General features: G+C 37.7%; 2 protein-coding genes across 2 annotated transcripts; both read right to left on the bottom strand.

Moving 5' to 3' along the window:
- Nucleotides 1-4,773: 4,773 nt before the first annotated feature.
- LOC112630636 (small proline-rich protein 2E) lies at nucleotides 4,774-6,154 on the bottom strand. Its single transcript, XM_025395058.1, has 2 exons — nucleotides 6,110-6,154; nucleotides 4,774-5,380 (listed from the first exon to the last, which is right to left on the bottom strand). The coding sequence occupies exon 2, from the start codon at nucleotides 5,359-5,361 to the stop codon at nucleotides 5,143-5,145; it is 219 nt and encodes a 72-aa protein (XP_025250843.1). The 5' UTR covers nucleotides 5,362-5,380; nucleotides 6,110-6,154; the 3' UTR covers nucleotides 4,774-5,142.
- An 8,183-nt stretch (nucleotides 6,155-14,337) lies between these two features.
- Nucleotides 14,338-15,709, bottom strand: LOC112630649 (small proline-rich protein 2E-like). The gene is made up of 2 exons (XM_025395078.1): nucleotides 15,643-15,709; nucleotides 14,338-14,943 (listed from the first exon to the last, which is right to left on the bottom strand). Exon 2 carries the CDS (start codon nucleotides 14,922-14,924, stop codon nucleotides 14,706-14,708), a length of 219 nt encoding a protein of 72 aa, XP_025250863.1. The 5' UTR covers nucleotides 14,925-14,943; nucleotides 15,643-15,709; the 3' UTR covers nucleotides 14,338-14,705.
- Nucleotides 15,710-19,638: the final 3,929 nt, after the last annotated feature.

The raw sequence follows: 19,638 nt of genomic DNA on the forward strand, positions 1-19,638 counted from the left end.
ACCCACATAGGCTCAAAGTAAGGGCATGGAGAAAAATCTACCAAGCAAGCAAACAAACAAACAAACAGAAAAAAGCAGGGGTTGCCATCTTAATTTCAGGAGACTTTAAACCAACAAACATCAAAAAAAGATTAAAAACAGCCTTACATAATGGTAAAGGGATCAAATCAACAAGAAGACCTATCTTAAATATGTGTGCACCCAACACAGGAAAACTCAGATTTATAAATCAAGTTCTTAGAGACCTTCAAAAAGGCTTAGACTCCCACATAATAATAGTGAGAGACTGAAACATCACATGGACAGTATTAGACACATCATAGAGACAGAAAATTAACAATGCTACTCACTACCAAAACTTAGCACTGGATCAAATTTACCTGCTAATAATCCGTAACTGTCCACCTAAAAACAACAGAATATATATTCTTCTTATTGCCACATGGCACATAGTCTCAAATCCATCACATGATAGGATATAAAACTCTCCTCAGCAAATACAAAAGGACTGAAATCATAACAACCAGTTCCTCAAACCAGAGTGCAATGAAATTAGAAATCAAGACTAAGAAATTCACTCAAAAACATACAATTAATTAGAAATTCAGTAACATGTTTCTGAATGTCTTTTGGGTAAATAATCAAATTAAGGAAAAAATCAAGAAGTTATTAAGCTACAAAGCACCGGAATCTCTGGGCCACAGCTAAAACAGTGGTAAGAGGGAAATTTATAGCACTATAACACAGTGAAACCCCATCTCTGCTAAAAATATTGCAAGCTACACATCTTATAAAGGTCTAAGATCCAACATCTATAAGGAATTTGAACAAATTTACAAGAAAAATAAACAACCCCTTTGAAAAGTGGACAAAAGACAGGAACAGACACTTTCAAAAGGAGACATACATGTGGCCAAGAAGCATGTGAAAAAAAGTTCAGTGTCACAGATCACTGGAGAAATGCAAATCAAAACCACAGTGAGATAGAGTCTCATACCAGTCAGATGGCTATTATTAAAAAGTCAAAAAAAAAAAAAAGAGGTACTAGAGAGGTTGTAGAGAAAATAAATGCTTATACACTGTTGGTGGAAGTGTAAATTTATTCAAACATTGTGGAATACATGGTAGTAATTACTCAAAGAACTAAAATTGAAGAACTACCATTAAAACCAGCAATCCCATTACTTGGTATATACCCAAAGGAATATAAACCATTCTATCATAAAGATACATGAATGTGTTACATTCATTGCAACACTATTCATAATAGCAAAGACATGGAATCAAACTAAGTGCCCATCAATGATAGACTAGATAAAGAAAAAGTGGTACATATGCACCATGAAATACTATGCAGCCATAAGAAGATATGAGAGTGTGTCCTTTACAGGTACATGGATGGAGCTGGAGGCCATTATCCTTAGCAAACTAAGCAGAATCAAAAAACCAAATATGACATGTTTTCACTTAAAACAGCAAGTTAAATGATGAGAACACATGGACACATAAAGGGGAACTGCAGACAATGGGGCCTACCACAGGGTGGTGGTTATGGGGAAGTAAAGGATCAGATAAAATAACTGATGGGTACTAGAATTAATACCTAGGTGATGAAATCACTGTATGATAAACCCCTGTGACACAAGTTTAACTATATAACAAACCTGCACATGTACCCCTGAACTTAAAATAAAAGTTTAAAACAAAATAGCAGGTGCTGAAGAGGATGTAAAGAAAAAAGTCTTATATGCCCTTGGTGGGAATGTATATTAGTACAGCCACCATGGAAAACAGTAAGAAGATTTCTCCAAAAAAAACTAAAAATGTAACTATCATTCAATCCAGCAATCCAACTGCTGTGTATCTCTCCAAAGGAAAAAGAAATCAGATTATGAAAAGGATGCCTAAACTTCCATGGTTATTGAAGCACTATTCACAATAGCAAAGATGTGTAACCCAAGCATCTATTAACAAATAAATGGATGAAGAAAATATTGTATGTACACACAATGAAATACTATTCCATTGTAATAAAAAGAATGAAATCCTGTCATTGGAAGCAAAATGGATTCAACTGGAGGTCGTTATGATAAGTAAAATAAGTCAAGCAGAGAAAGACAAATATTGCATGTTTTCACTTATATGTGGGAGCTACAAAAGCTGATCGATAAAGGTAGAGAGTAGAATGAGAGATACCAAAAGCAGCAAAGGGTGTTCAGGGGGTGGAGAATGAAAAAACACTGGTTAATGAGTACAAACATAGACATACATAAAAGGAGTAAGTTTTGTTTGTCAAAGATCAGATGGTTATAGATGTGTTATTTCTAAGGCCTCTGTTCTGTTTCATTGGTCTATATATCTGCTTTGGTACCAGTACCACGCTATTCTGGTTACTGTAACCTTGTGGTATAGTTTGAAGTCAGGTAGTGTGATGCCCCTAGCTTTGTTCTTTTCACTTAGGATTGTCTTGGCTATGCAGGCTCTTTTTTCGTTCCATATGAAATTTAAAGTAGTTTTTTCCAATTGATGGGGATAGCATTTAATCTCTAAATTACTTTGAGCAGTATGACCATTTTCATGATATTGATTCTTCCTATCCATGAGCATGGAATGTTTTACCATTTGTTTGTGTCCTCTCTTATTTCCTTGAGCAGTGGTTTGTAGTTCTCCTTGAAGAGGTCCTTCACATCCCTTGTAAGTTGTATTTCTAGGTATTTCATTCTTTTTATAGCAATTGTGAATGGGAGTTCACTCACGATTTGGCGCTCTGTTTGTCTGTTATTGGTGTATAGAAATGCTTGTGATTTTTGCACATTGATTTTATAGGCAATACCATTCAGGACATAGGCATGGGCAAAGACTTCATGACTAAAACACCAAAAGCAAATGCAACAGAAATCAAAATTGACAAATGGGATCTAATTAAACTAAAGAGCTTCTGCACAACAAAAGAAACTATCATCAGAGTGAACAGGCAATGTACAGAATGGGAGAAAATTTTTTCAATCTACCCATCTGACAAAGGGCTCATATCCAGAATCTACAAAGACCTTAAACAAATTTACAAGAAATAAACAAACCCATCAAAAAGTGGGTGAAGGATATGAACAGACACTTCTCAAAAGAAGACATTTATGCAGCCAACAATACCTGATATAAATGACGAGCTGATGGGTGCTGACGAGTTGATGGGTGCAGCACGCCAACATGGCACAAGTATACATATGTAACAAACCTGCACATTATCCACATGTACCCTAGACTTAAAGTATAATAAAAAATAAATAAAAAATAAAAAATAGAAAAAAAAACATATGAAAAAAAGCTCATCATCACTGGTCATTAGAGAAATGCAAATCAAAACCACAGTAAGATACCATCTCAGGCCAGTTAGAATGGTGATCATTAAAAGGTCAGGAAAACAACAGATGCTGGAGAGGATGTGGGGAAATAGGAATGCTTTTACACTGTTGGTGGGAGGGAGTGTAAATTAGTTCAACCATTGTGGAAGACAGTGTGGTGATTCCTCAAGGATCTAGAAATAGAAATACCATTTGATCCAGCAATACCATTACTGAGTATATACCCAAAGAATTATAAATCACTCTACTATAAAGACACATGCACACATATGTTTATTATAGCACTATTCACAATAGCAAAGACTTGGAACCAATCCAAATGCCCATCAATGATAGACTGGATAAAGAAAACATGGCACATATACACCGTGGAACACTATGCAGCCATAAAAAAGATGAGCTCACGTCTTTTGCAGGGAGATGGATGAAGGTGGAAACCATCATTCTCAGCAAACTAACACAAGAACAGAAAACCAAACACCACATGTTCTCACTCATAAGTGGGAGCTGAACAATGAGAACCTGCGGACACAGGGAGGGGAACATCACACACGGGGGCCTTTCGGGGAGTGAGGGGCTACAGGAGGCATAGCATTAAGAGAAATACCCACTGTAGATAATGGGTTGACGGGTTCAGCAAATGACCATGGCACATGTATACCTATGTAACAAACCTACACATTCTGCACGTGTACCCCAGAACTTAAAGTGTAAGAAAACACTTTTTAAAAGGAGTTTTAAATGTTTCCAATAAAGAGAGAAATGATAAATGCTCAAGGTGATGAATGCCCTAAATTTCCTAATATCCTGACTTTATCACTACACATTTGATCCATGTAACAAAATATCACATGTACCCCAAAATGTGTATAGGTATTAAGAATCAATAAAAAATAGCAAAGAGAGTCTTCTTATTTTCCATATTAGTTACAACCAAGCCACTCTATTGCTGGAACAAATATGGTAGTGGTTGTCATGGGGAGTGATGATGATGATGATCATGATGATGATGATCATAATGCTGGAAAAAATGATGATATGTTGCTGCGAATAAACCTCTATCAAATGGCAGCCAATTATGTATTAGGCATTGTGCCAATAAAATTTCAGATAGTAATTCAATTTTATGCCTTAGACACGTTCGTTAAGTAAATGTTATTTTGCTCACTTTGCAGTAAAGAGATTGACATTCAGAGAAGTTGAATAATATGTTCCTCAAATCAACCAAACACTAATTAAGGAAAATAAAACAGGTTTAAAATTGTACAGAAATAATCTTTGATATGTCCCAAATTGTGAGATCCTGCCTGTGGATGAAAGAAAGGTGGAAATATACCCAAATGATTATAAAATATTGCTAATAAAGCAGATTTGAAAAGAAACAAAAGATCCATTCACAAATATTATGCATAGATACTTTATTCAGAGAGTGAAAGGAAAGTGACAACTGCACGGGTGGTAGAAGCTCATGCCCAGGGGACAGACAGGCACAGAACACATCAACAGAATTCTCTGATGGTTCCCAGGGAGAGAGCTGCTCTTTCTTCTGAAGCTCTGGGAGCTGGCACAGCCCAGGGCTTCCTTTGTTCAGTCTCCACCTGGACAGTGGCAGTATGGCAGCCTCAAAAAGGAAATCTTTTGCTATCAGGGATCATCACAGGCAGATAAAAGCTCCCTGTGTATCCCTTGATGGCTTTGATGAGAAGATGCAGGTGAAGCTGTGGAACGAGGTGAGTCAATTATCCTTATCCTTTCATGGTCCTGATGAATCCTGAAGCTGTTACTTGCTCTTGGGTGGACACTTTGGCTGGCAGGGTGGGGAAGGTGGCACCGGAGGACATTTCTGCTGGCACTGCTGAGGTGGGCAGGGCTGTGGACACTTTGGTGGTGGGCAGGGCTCAGGGCATTTCGGGGGTGGACATGGCTCTGGGCACTTTGGCGTGGGGCACACAGGAGGTGGCTGGCAGGGCTGCTTGCACTGCTGCTGTTGGTAAGACATCCTGCTGGAGTCTCAGAATCTGAAAGAAATTATATGACAGTGTTCATGGGAATGGACTCCTCCAGAGAGAGAAGCCAAAGCTTGTGTAATACCATGGCATATTATTTCTCCTATCTCCAAGAAATTATTTAAACTCTTAATTCCCTTTTCAAGACTCCCTGGTTTCTCACTTCCAGTTCAGCGAATTACTTCATTGTCCCTGGGAATTCCTGTGTTTTCTCATATAATTTTTCCAAAGAAAATACCTCTGTAGTAAACAACCAAGCATGTTATTTCTATGAAAATAACATCTTCAAGAAAGGCAGTCACAAGTTCAGATACCCAGGGCTACCTCACAAGCTATTCCTATCATCGTTATCTGTTGTAAAATCCCAGTGGGTTGACATGGGCACATGGGCACAAAGAAAAGGGCTGTTTGGGAAGAATTGCATGCTCTCACACCTGCTACGACATAAACCTTTGAAAAGGACACCAGAAAAGCAAAGAAAAAAGAAAAATACTTTGTTATTTTATTCTTGTTCAAATCAAAGCTTTCCCCTTAACTAACTTCTCTGTCCATATGAACCCCTAGCTGTGTACCAAAAGAAAGCTAAAATAGCATATCATTGTGCTCTAATCGTACATTTCCATCCACTAAATAGTATCAAATCAACATTCATAGGATTGAATCAACCAAACTTGCTGTACTCAGATTAAATTCAACATTTCAGGGCACAAAGAACAGAGGAACTCAAGGAAGCAGACTCACCAGGTTCTCCAAGGCAGATCGGTGCTCAGGTACCAGGAGTTCAGGAGCACTGCAGCAGAAAACCTCTTTATAGGGCCTGCTGCACCACCCAACAGGAAATGGAACTGCCAAAAACTACGCTGATCCAGTATTGTCTTAAGCCAAATGCAAATGTATCCATAACTGGCCTGACAGTGATTATCAAACTAGGAAATATCCTGTTCTGGGATCTCCCCACTGGGTTAAGTGCTCCTGACTCACAGAAGCCCTGCCTTAGATCTCAGTTTCAGTGACCTATGGCAAAGAAGGAATTGGGGAATTCTCTAACTGGTGGTCAAGGGCTCTCTTTTTTGACTGGGGGCAATGATCCTTTCCTGTCTTACACCTTCCCTAAATCATAAAACTTCCTGCCCTGATCCACTTTAGCTGAATGCCATATTGTTGTACATGAACCCATCTCCACCTCTACTTTCCTTATACAATTTGCCAATGTGCTAGAAGGAAGAGGAGACCTAACAAAGGCCTGAATTCTGGCCCCAGATTTTTTTTTGCTAAGTTGTGTGATCACAGCCAGGTCACCTCTCCTCCCTGGGATTATAAGCAGGGGAGCATCACACTTACCTCTGGAGTTGGAAGCTGACCGCATTGTGCCATCTACTGACCCTGTTCAAGCCAGAAACTTTCTCTTGCACTTCTATCTTTCTCTCTCATAGGACCCTAGATTTTATGATTTTCCTTTCCCGTTTGAAGTTATCTTCTCCATCCAATTTGTACTGGCAATTGTCACCCGGGACAGATTCCAGAGTGAGAGCCAGTCTCCCCAGCACATTTGCTACTTGCTGCCATCAAGGATGTGTACTATTGTCTTTTTATTTATAAAAATGTATTCTTAGCCACCACATTAAGGAAATGGAGAGACGTGAAACAAAATTACAAGCATTCATGGTATTGAACTATGCCTATGTGATTCCCTGTAACCATCCTACAGAGAACAAGCTGCATAGACTCACATTATCATATGTGAATAATTAGAAGTAGGTTTGCAGAGTGGAGATGGTCAGAGCACTTAAAGTCTGAAATCTGGGGGAAAATACAAACTAAGTATAATCTAAAATGTATTCTTCCTGTCTCTTTCCAAACAGGTTTTAGGAGTTTCTCGGTGTTTTTTAATTTGTTTTCATGTTCTTTCTTTGTCTTTCCCATAAGCCCCCTAGTCCCATGACCTGCTAGATTATCAAGTCACACCCCAATGTACACCTCTCATCTATCCATTTGGTTACATATTGTTCACTCAACATATATATTGTGAACACATATAGTGACTCCTCTTTCATATCTTTCGTAAACTCTTCCTGCAATCAGTGAGGCTTACTAAACACGGTATGTTGAATATTTAAGGTAATGTTGCTAGAGCTTCCTTCGACCAATAACAGGAAGCTTTGCAAGAATGTGGTTTGTAATTGGAGAAGAAGAAAGGAAAATGAGGAAGAGGAAAGACTCAAAATCATTGGAGCAGTCACCAGCTATGCTCCAGGAAGGGCAGGAGTGCTGAATCAACCAAGCATCACATCCCTCAGTTAAGCAGGTTAGGTTCCCAGAACTGCCATTGCTCCTGTCAATAAGGAAGGGCTTTGGGGCAAGATCACTACTGGCCAGGACAGTACAGATATAAAAACATCACGTCAGCATCAGCACCTTAAAGTGAGGTGTTTACAAATGGTGTTCTCACCAAATGATCCCTACAAACTATTACACATGCCAAGCACATCAGAGGACAAAGTAAACAGCCTTTATTCAGTAGGTCACTTACTACTCCCCAACAGCCTCACATCACATCTAAAACACAAATCCTTAGAGAAATGTCTGATTTCTAACATGCAAAATTGGAGAATTTGCTGCCAAATGAGATCACTGTGTGAGATAACACAGTTTGGGTCACTCCCTGAGACTCCCCTTCTGAGGACACCCCACTCAAACAGGCTGCTTATCACAGCAGTGCAGGCACCAGAGTGCCAGCAGCCCTAGTGCCTCCAGCATCTCAGACAGGGTCACTTTACAAGTTGAGGTGGGGAACTTGAAACTCAGAGTTCCTCACAGACCAGCTACATGAGGAATGGCCACAACATGAAGAGGGGCAGCTAGCGGTCACAGCTTCCCCTAGTTAGAACATCCAGGCCCTGAGACATCCAGGCCCTGCAGAATTCTTAAGATCATTAGGAAGGATGTTTTAGAAGACTATTTAATATTATTTAAAACATTCAAATTATAGTAAAAACATATATAAAGCATGACAACATTTTAACATTTATTTTGAAAAGATAAGAAATACCTAAAACATTTTATTAAATGTGATTCTGTTTGGTTGCTGTAATTACAGATGATTTTTATTTTCTTATTTTCCTTTTCAAAATATTCTCCAAATGTTACCTATTACTTTGTAAAGACTCTTAAAATTCTTCTTTGAAAGTTGACAAGAAACAAGTCTGTCCATAGCTCAATTAGAGAGATAATGATCTTCTTCCTTTTAAGCATCTCTGGTCAAACACTAAAGGTGGGGCCGGATGTGAGTAGGAGTTGTTTTATTATTATACCCCAATATTTAATTACCTCCCTATTATAATCTTTCTTGAAGAAAAATCCTAATAATAATCACCCTTTCTCCTACCAGTGACATAAACACAGGGAAGCCACAAGCACCCAATAGCCATACGTGTCTATGAAACAGTTCACCAAAATTGAGAGATCATACTAGGGTAAAAACATCAGGAATGAGTTTGTCTACTATCCAAGAGCCAGAAAGATAGAAATCATAAAATTGGTCTGATTATGATGAAATTGGAAGAAACTGATGGTTACTAAGACAGGTGGTAAGGATAATAGAACATAGTGATAATAATAGTACATAGTGATAATAATAATACCTACCATTAAATTAGGTACATTAGGACTTAGTACTTTATGTGCTTAGACTTATGACCACAGATAGTACTCATAATAGTAATGTAATACATTGTTAATCAAGGAAATAGAGCCAAAACGTCAAGTCTGAGATGTGTTTGATGGTGAGTAAATTATTTGCTTTATCTTTAAGATCTTTTATATCATATTTCTTTTAGGTCAGTGCCCGAAGATTTTAGGGGGAAGCAAATGAAAATATTTTATGTCAATGAGGTGTCGTGAAATAATAAGATGTGCTAACCTTGATACTTACTCTTTTGTGGTAAAAATGAGAGTTAATCAAAGAAGAAATGTAGAATAAAGTACAGAAACAAGATAATTTAATTGTTCCTAGTTATTTGGACTAAGATTGTCTTCTGACTACTGTTAAGTACAAAAATAAAAAACTAAATATGAAAAATGCAATATGTTAACTGTGTTAGTTTGCAGAAAATTGACATTTGTAAATATTTAGCATTCTGTATAAAAATATATAATGTAATCTCTAATCTAGTTTACTATTACTATGATTAGCTGTTCAGGACAATAAAAAATTCTCTCACTTAAATAACATGTTTCTTCTGGTGGCAGATTACCTAAATTTCAGTTTAAGTCCTTATAAGGAACTGAATCATTCATTAGCATTAACCTTCCCAAAGCAAAAAGGGCCTGTAAATTCTAGTTTTATTTTCTGTAAATGTTAGATCAGACTAGTTAAAAGAATAATTTCAAGAGCTATCAGAAATACAGGATGATCTTATATGCTTTGTGTTAGGGAGATTTAAAACATAGGCTAAGAAATAGAATAAATCTGACACTTCTCCTCTTAAGAATCTTTTAAGACAGTGAATGTGCATGGATTTAAAGTTTCCTCCCTTCACACAAAAATAAATAAATAAATAAAGGAAAGCAAGTAAACCTGGACAAAACTGTGAAAAACTCTGGAGTGGAAAAGCAGTTTAAACCCTAACATAGAAGAGAGCTGACAGCATTGTACCATAAGTCAAAGAGAAGTTAAATAAAATATAAACAGAAAAATCAAAGCTGACTCATGATCTCACCGAGCTAAACATAATTTTACCATAGGATCCACCATCATGACTCCTAGAAATTCATGTAACAGATTTCAAAATATGCCCATAAAAAATAACCTATATTCAAATGTTTATAGTAGTTTTATTCATAATTTCCAAGAATTACAATCCACCAAAATGTCCTTCAGTAGATGAATAGATAAATAAATTGTAGTATATCACATCCACAGAGTGGAATACTGTACAGTGACAAAATGGAATGACCTATCAAGACTCACAAAGACAAAGTTGAAATTTAAATGCAAATTGATAAGTAACAGAAGTCAGTCTTAAAGGCTACATACTTTAAGGTTCCACATATGTGACTGCTGTAAAAGATAAATTTACACATCCAAAGAGTTCAACAAACCCTTAGTAAAACAAATTCAAAGAGAGCTACATGGAGGCACATTATAATCAAACTATCAAAGACAGAATCTTTAAAGCAACAAGAGATAAGTGAATCTTCATATATAAGTGATCCTTAATAAGACTGTTATCAATTTATCATCAGATGCCTTGGAGATCAGGAGGCAGTGGGATGATATAATAAGACTGCTGAAAGGAAAAATTGGTAACCTAGAATTTTGCTTCTGGCAAAATTGTACTTAAAAATGAGGGCAAAATTATAACATTCTCTGATAATCAAAACCTGAGGCTGTTCATTGCTCCTAGATTTCCCGTGTAAGAAATGATAGAGCCGGGCGCGGTGGCTCACGCCTGGAATTCCAGCACTTTGGGAGGCGGAGGTGGGCAGATCACAAGGTCAGGAGATCGAGACCATCCTGGCTAACACGGTGAAACCCCGTCTGTACTAAAAAATGCAAAAAACTAGCCGGGCGCGGTGATGGGCGCCTGTAATCCCAGCTACTCCGGAGGCTGAGGCAGGAGAATGGGGTAAACCCGGGAGGTGGAGCTTGCAGTGAGCTGAGATCCGACTACTGCACTCCAGCCTGGGCCACAGAGCGAGACTCCGTCTCAAAAAAAAAAAAAAAGAAAAAGAAAAGAAACCTATAAACATAAATCACCACATCAATAGCATAAAGGAAAAAGCATATAATTATTTCAATAGATGAAGAGAAAGCATTTGATAAAATTCAGTATCTTTTCATGATACAAACACCCAACAAACTAAGCACAGAAGAAACATACTTCAATGTAATAAAGTCCATGTATGGGAAACACACAGTTAACATCATTCTAAATGAGGAAAACCTGAAAACCTTTCCTCTAGGAACTGAAACAAGACAAGGATGCCCACGTTCATCACTCCTATTCAATAAGGTACTAGAAGTTCTAGTCAGAGCAATCAGACAAGAGAGAACCATCCAAATTGGAAAAGAAGAGGTCAGATTGTTACTCTTTGCAGATGACATGATCTTGTATCTGGAAAAGCATAAAGACACCACCAAAAAACTCTTAGATTTTATAAATAAATTCAGTAGTTACAAGATACAACATCAAAATAAAAATCAGTAGCATTTCTATGCACCAATAATGCATTGGCTAAGGAAGAAATGATAAAGGCAATCCCATTTAGAACACCTACAAAAGAAAAAATAGAATACCTAGCAATAAATTCAACTAAGGAGATGAAAACTTTTTAGAAAGAAAACTACAAAACACTGATGAAAAAAAAAAAACACGAAAACAAATTGAAAGATATTCCATACTCATGAATCAGAAGAATTACTATTGTCAAGATGACCATACTGCCCAAAGCAATCTACAGATTCAATGAATCCGTATCAAAATACCAGTGTCATTCTTCACAGAAATAGGAAAAAACAATTCTAAAATTCATTTGGAACCAAAAAACACCCTGAATAGCCAAAGCAATCCTGAGCAAAAAGAGCAAAGCTGGAGGCATCACACTACCTGACTTCAAAATATGTCACAAGGATACAGTCAACAAAATAACATGCTATTATATAAAAGCAGATACATAAACCAATGGAAAATAATAAAGAACCCAAATATAAACCCCCATATTTACAACCAACTGAATTTGACAAAGATGCCAAGAATATACATTGGAGAAAGGACAAGTTTCTCAATAAATTGTTCAGAAAAAAATGTAATTCATATGCAGAAGAATGAAATACGGGCTTATATCTCTCATCATATACAAAAGTCAACTCAATATGGATTAAAGACTTAAATGTAAGACCTGAAACTATAAAACTACTAGAAGAACACACAGGAAACGTACTCTATGATGTTAGAGTATGCAAGGAGTTTTCGGGTAAGACTTTAAAAGCAGAGGTAATAATAGCAATTTCACAAAAAAATACCAAAAATAGAACGACCATTCAATTCAGCAATGTAACTACTGTGTGTCTATACAAAGGAAAATAAATCAGTGTAGCAAAGGGATGCCTGAACTCCCATGGTTATTTCAGCACTATTCACAATAGCAAAGATGTGTAATCAGCCTAAGTGTCCATCAACCTAAGTGTCCATCAATGAATGAATGGAAAAAGAAAATATAGTATATACCTACAATGAAATACTACTTGATTGTAAAAAAAGAATGAAACCATGTTGTTTGCAACAACATCGATGAAACTGGAGGTCATTATCTTAAGTGAAATAAGTCAAGCACAGAAAGGCAAACATCACATGTTCTCACTCATATGTGGAGGCTAGAAAAGTCAATATCACGAAGATAGATATCATGGAGAATAGAATGATAGAGACCTGAGGCAGGGAAGGGTGTTTGTGGGGGATGGGGGGATGTTGGTTAATGGGTACAAACAAAAAGATAGAAGGAATAAGTTTTAATATTCGATAGCAGAGTATTCCATGGTGTATATGTGCCACATTTTCTTAATCCAGTCTGTCACTGATGGACATTTGGGTTGATTCCAAGTCTTTGCTATTGTGAATAGTGCCGCAATAAACATATGTGTGCATGTGTCTTTATAGCAGCATGATTTATAATCCTTTGGGTATATACCCAGTAATGGGATGGCTGGGTCATATGGTACATCTAGTTTTAGATCCTTGAGGAATCGCCATACTGTTTTCCATAATGGTTGAACTAGTTTACAATCCCACCAACAGTGTAAAAGTGTTCCTATTTCTCCACATCCTCTCCAGCACCTGTTGTTTCCTGATAAAAAAGGATGAGTTTGTGTCCTTTGTAGGGACATGGATGCAGCTGGAACCATCATTCTTAGCAAACTATCACAAGAACAGAAAACCAAACACCGCATGTTCTCACTCATAGGTGGGAACTGAACAATGAGATCACTTGGACTCGGGAAGGGGAACATCACACACTGGGGCCTATCATGGGGAGGGGGGAGGGGGGAGGGATTGCATTGGGAGTTATACCTGATGTAAATGACGAGTTGATGGGTGCTGACTAGTTGATGGCTGCAGCACACCAACATGGCACAAGTATACATATGTAACAAACCTGCACGTTATGCACATGTACCCTAGAACTCAAAGTATAGTAATAAAATATATATATATATATATATATATATATTCGATAGCAGAGTAGGGTGACTACAGTTTACAACAATGTATTCTATATTTCACAAGAGCTAGGAGAGAAAAATTAAAATGTTCCTAACAAAGAAAAAAGATAAATACCCCAGGTGATGGATAATCTAAATTTCCTGATATCCTGACTTGATCATTACGCATTCTATCCGTGTAACAAGATATCATATGTACCCCGTAATTGTGTACAAGTATTACAAATTCACAAAAAATAACAATAGAGACTCTTCTTATTTCCTGTATTAGTTATATCCAAGCTACTCTTTTGCTGGAGCAACTATGGTAGTGGTTGTAGTGGTGTAGTGATGCTGGTGATGATGATGAAGACAATGATGATATATTCCTGCTAATAAACCTCAATTAAATGACTGCTAATTATGTGTCAGGCATTGTGCCAACCAAATTTCAGATAGTAATTCAATTTTATGCCTTAGACTAGTTTGTTATGTAAACGTTATTTTGCTCACTTTGCAGTAAAGAGACTGACATTTGGAGAAGTTGAATCATATGTTCCTCAAATCAATCAAATACTAATTAAGGAAAATAACACGGGTTTAAAATAATACAGAACTAATTTTTAGTATGACCCAAATTTCCTACAATAATCATGAAAGCCTGGTCCTGGGGACCAAAGAAAGATAGAAGTAAATCCAAATGATCATATGATATTGTTAACAAAGTAGGTTTAAAAAGAAACGAAATATCCACTCACAAAAATATATGCATAGCTACTTTATTCAGGGAGTGAAAGGAAAGGGACAACTGCACAGGTGGTAGAAGCTCATGCCCAGGGGACAGACAGACACAGAAAACATCAACAGAATTCTTCGATGGCACCTAAGGAGAAGCTCTGAAAGGCCAGTACAGCTGAGGACTTCCTTTCTAAGTCTCCACCTGGATAGTGGCAGTATGGCAGCATCATAAAGGGAAGCTTTTGCTGTCAGGGAACATCACGGGCAGATCACTGGCTAAGGGGAAAGAAGCTCCCGTGTATCCCTGGATGGCTTTGATAAGAAGATGCAGGTGAAGTTGTGGAATGAGGTGAGCTAATTATCCTCATCCATTCATGGTCCTGATGAACCCTGAAGCTGTTACTTGCTCTTGGGTGGATACTTTGGCTGGCAGGGTGGGGAAGGTGGCACAGGAGGACATTTCTGCTGGCACTGCTGAGGTGGGCAGGGCTGTGGATACTTTAGTGGTGGGCAGGGCTCAGGGCACTTCGGGAATGGACATGGCTCTGGGCACTTTGGCGTGGGGCACACAGGAGGTGGCTGGCAGGGCTGCTTGCACTGCTGCTGTTGGTAAGACATCCTGCTGGAGTCTCAGAATCTGAAAGAAATGATACGACAGTGTTCACGGGAAGGGACTCTCACAAAGAAAAGCCAACGTTTATGTAATACTGTGGGATATTATTTCTCCAATCTCCAAAATTTATTTAAACTCCTCATTCCCTTTTCATGACTCTGGTTTATCCTTTCCACTTTAGCAAATTGCTTTATCAACCCTGGGAAATCCTCTGTTTTCTCATGCAATTTTTCCAAAGAAAATATCTCTGTTATAAAGAATCAAACATGAAAATAACCACTTCAAGAAAGGCAGTCACAAGTTCAGACACCCTGGGCAATCTCAGAAGCTACTCCTATCATCATTATCTGTTGTAAAGTCCCATTGGGCTGATGGCCACAGAGCAAAGGGCCGTTTGGGAAGAACTGCAGGCTCTGACACCTGTTAAAACACAAATGTTTGAAAAGGACACCAGAAAGAGATCAAAAAAAGGAAAAACACTTTGCTTTTACCGCTTCTTCAAATCAAAGCCTTCCTGTTAACTTCTCTGTTCATATGAATACCAAACTGCTTACAAAAAAAAAGCTAAAACAGTGTATCATTATGATTTAATCCTCAGGTTCCATCCACTAAGTAGTGTCGAAACTGTAATCAGAGGTTTGGATCAACCATGCTTTCTGTCTTCAGATTAAATTCAACATTTGAGGGCAAAAAGAACAGAGGAACTCAAGAAAGCAGACTCACCGGGTTCTCCAAAGCAGATCGGTGCTCAAGTACCAGGAGTTTAGGAGTTATATGGCAGAGAACCTCTTTATAGGGCCTGCTGCCCCACCCAGGGGGAAGTAGAACTGCCTAAAATGGGCTGGATCAAGTAATGTCCCATCCAAAATGCAAATGTATCCATAACTGGCATGACAGGGAATCTCAAAAAAGGAAATATCCTGTTCTGAGATCTCCCGCTGAATTAAGTGCTCATGACTCATGGAGGCCCTGCCTTAGCTCTCAGTTTCAGTGACTTATGGCAGAGAGAAAATTGGCAGATTCTCTAACTGGTGGTCCAAGGCTGTCTTTCTTGATTGGGGGAAAGGATCCCTTTCTATCTTACCCTTTCCCTGAATTATAAAGCATCCTGCTCTGATCCACTTTAGCTGATTTCTATATTGTTGTACATGAACTCAACTCTACCTCTACTCCCTTAGTATAATTTGCCAATTTGCTAGAACTAATGAGAAACTGAACATAGTTCTATCATTGCCAAGTCCTGTGATCACAGGTAGGTCACTTCTCCTCCCTGGGTTTGAGCTTTTCTCTATTCACAGGAAAGCATACTTGGCTCTGGGTTGGAGACTGTCCACATTGTGCTATTTGTAGACCCTTCTTCAAGCCTGAAATTTTTTTCCTCCATCTCTTTTTTTTTTTCCTATATAATCCTGGGTTTGACTTTATTCTTTGCACTTTTAGAGCTGTCTTTTCCACCCAATTCATAGAGGCATTTCTCTGCTAGGACAGATTCCACAGTCCCCTCAGCACTTTTCCTCCTTGCTGCCCTCAAATATGTGTACTATACACCTTTTAAGGAATTAAAAACTGTGCTCTTAATCGCCACATTAAAGAAATGGAGAGAAGTGAACAAAAACCGCATGGAATCCCCTAAAACCTATTTATTGAACTGTGCCTATGTGGTTTCCCACAGCAGAGAACAAGATGCATAGACTCACCATCACATGTAAATTCTGGAGATTGGGAATACACACAAGGCTCTTCCCACTGCTGCTTCTACTTTTATATTCCCCACTGCTCCATAAATCAGTTCCAGCTCTGGAGAGGGTTAAGGCCTTCTCCCATGGCCTGGATTGCCAGGTTACCTAGTGGTGTATATCCTGGAGGCAGTCCTTCCCCGCTAACACTCTTAAAACTCTGTTTTCTGCCTGGCTCACAGTGTAGGTTGCAGCCTGCAGCTTTTTCAAAGGATGTGTGGTTTTTTTGTTTCATTTGTTTGTTTGTTTGTTTGTTTGTTCGTTTCAGTTTTCCTGTTAAGTTCCTGCATTGCTTCTTGGGAAAAAGTTCACAGTGTGGATCTCTACACACTATTTTGTCTTTCCAAGTGAGAGAGGCATGCAAACAATGTCTCCAATCCACCATATTGGAAAAATAAAAATAAACTTCACTCGGAATTTTAAGGTCTTTATCCATTGACTCCTAGCAGCCTGTATTGCTGATACAGTGTTTGATGCTAAGGATTACTCAGAAGAGGAATTTCTTTATAAATCTGGAGGTGGACTTGAAGACCCAATTAAAGAGGATCTTTTAAATTCAGGGCACAAAGGAGCCAAAAGTCCTCCTGATTGGGTATGAGAGTTGATGAGGAAAGAAAGAGAAACAGAGTAGAATGATGAGGGAAAGCCCAATGTGTTTTTTTTTTCCTCTTAGCTGCACAAATTGTAGAAGATAGCTGAGTCCTGTATCTGCTTTGAGACAATATTTCTCCCACACGTTCTTCATTAAGGAATTACATAAGGATATTCTTCAATGAGCAGTGGCATAAGCTCAAGAAACAGAAAGGCGGAGAAATGGTGAGTTTAATCCAGGAAATTACTTTAAGAAGGGAAGAGAGAGGACAAGGGGTGTAGAGAAGACCTGGAGAGCTGTCAGCACAGACTGGAAAAAAACAAACAGAAACCTCCAGAAATGACCATCTGAAAAGGAAGAAGGAGAACAGACTCTAAATCATCCTTTAAATTTTCGAAAAATCCAACAAGAAAATAAAGGCCATTGAAGCTTTAAAATATAGATGTGGAAGAAGCTAATAAATATAGCTCCTGCAGTAAATTCTTATAAAACTGCTTTGTCAAATATAACCATCCAAGAGATATAATCTACTAAACATCCCATAGGTGGAGAGCTATGGTAAGATAAATAGTAGTTTGCAGTGTATCATTTTAAATAATGAAATAAGCATAATCATATGTAGGAACTGAGGTCATAAAACAGAGCATCAATATTTATAAACCCTAGCAATGTGAAAATTTCTATATGACTAGCAAAAATGTTGAAGTGAAAATGGGTTGGGAAGATACAAATTTACTCAACATTTATGTTGGTAATTCTGTAATACTATTTGATATTGAAATGTGGAGATAAGAAAATAATGACTCCAAATGTTTTGCATTTTAAGATCTGCTTATTCACAATGTTGCAGAAATCTGAGCACTGGAGAAAATTTTTCCTGACATTTGACAATTCTTAATTATCATCTTGATTTCCTTTTCCTCTGTTAAGTTAAATGAATGCATTAAAAATTCCAGCTACGGCACTTTTCTGTTCTTTCTATCTCTTTTTCTACTTACTATGCATGGAAAAGTATCTATAATGATGGCTGTTCATGTTAATGATGGTTACTTTGGAAATAAACTGTGATTATCTTTGGACAACAAGAAAGAGCATAGACTCAGATAGAGAGGATCATAGCTTTTCTGTGCTGTTGAAGTTTTTTAACTTTATAGCAGTATCATTGTAAATAAGACAGAAATGGTAGCTATTTTGGTAGATAACCACAAGAAGGTTCACAACTGGGCTGTGTGTACTCTAACACAACTTTACACAACACCTACAATTGCACCATTTACTCCAGACCTACTGAACGACAAAGCAGTCTCTGGAATATTGCGTCTGTGTGGGTTCTCTGATGTCCCTGCATCTGGAATACTTCACCTTTCAGCTCTCCTGTCTCCCTGATGATCACCTGCATATGCTTCTACAATCTGCTGATTCATCTGGAGGTTTTCCTAGCTCCACCCCTATCTTCTCAAGTAGAATCAAATCACCCCAATTATGCTTTTCAAACATAATTTTAACATAGTATGTATACCAGAATTGCAATTATTTTATTTCACATATGATTCTAAGGTTTTTGAGGGCAAGCAAAATGGCTTATCGTTTATCCCTTGAGCTTAGTGCCTGGCAAATATATACTCAAAACTTATGAAGGCAAGAAGGAAGGAAAAATCAGGTAAATAGGGTGGGTATGTCAGAGGGAAGAAGGAAGAAATGAAAGAGAGTAAGATGAAAACAAAAGAAGAGCTAAAATAATCTGTCTCAAATCAAACAATTACAGACTTTCCCCTTTTTGTAAAAAAGAAGATGCTTGCATGTGTGTTTTAAGTATTAGTCTTAGTAACTTTCCCAAGTTTTTCTGCCTGAACTACATAAATACTAACAAAAGATAAAGAAATCCAGGATAAACATATGATAAATACATATCAAAGAAAACACTTGACAAAACAAATCGTTTCATTCAGTACCTTACTATTTCAATGCACTAGCTTGAACATTTTAATTGTATATTTTAGTAGTAGGTATGAAATATGTATTATATAATAATAAAATGGTACACAAAATTTTACAGAGAAAAAAAATGCTGCCTCTCACCTCATAATATGACCATGCAATTTCCTACCCTACTTAAGCTTTTCTGAGAGAAGGAAGGAAGAATGAATACAGATGAGGTAGATTTCAGAGATGAGTTTCAGTTCATGTTGGGCTTTGTGGACCACTGTAGAGACTGTATCTCATATTCTGATTTAGAAGGGAATTATCTGACTAGAAAAGTGACATTATCTTTAAGAGGTTAATTCTGACTACTGTGTTGAGTATTTGTTATATAGAGCAAGGATGAAAACTGGGAGAGAGTAAGGAGGCTGTAGAAATAATGCAGACATTCAGGTGACTTCAAGCAGGGTC

This window comes from Theropithecus gelada, chromosome 1, assembly GCF_003255815.1.
Source record: "Theropithecus gelada isolate Dixy chromosome 1, Tgel_1.0, whole genome shotgun sequence".
NCBI lineage: Eukaryota > Metazoa > Chordata > Mammalia > Primates > Cercopithecidae > Theropithecus > Theropithecus gelada.

Coding starts and splice junctions, on each gene's coding strand:
- LOC112630636 (XM_025395058.1), bottom strand. CDS start 5,361: ATGTCTTACCAACAGCAGCAGTGCAAGCAGCCCTGCCAGCCACCTCCT.
- LOC112630649 (XM_025395078.1), bottom strand. CDS start 14,924: ATGTCTTACCAACAGCAGCAGTGCAAGCAGCCCTGCCAGCCACCTCCT.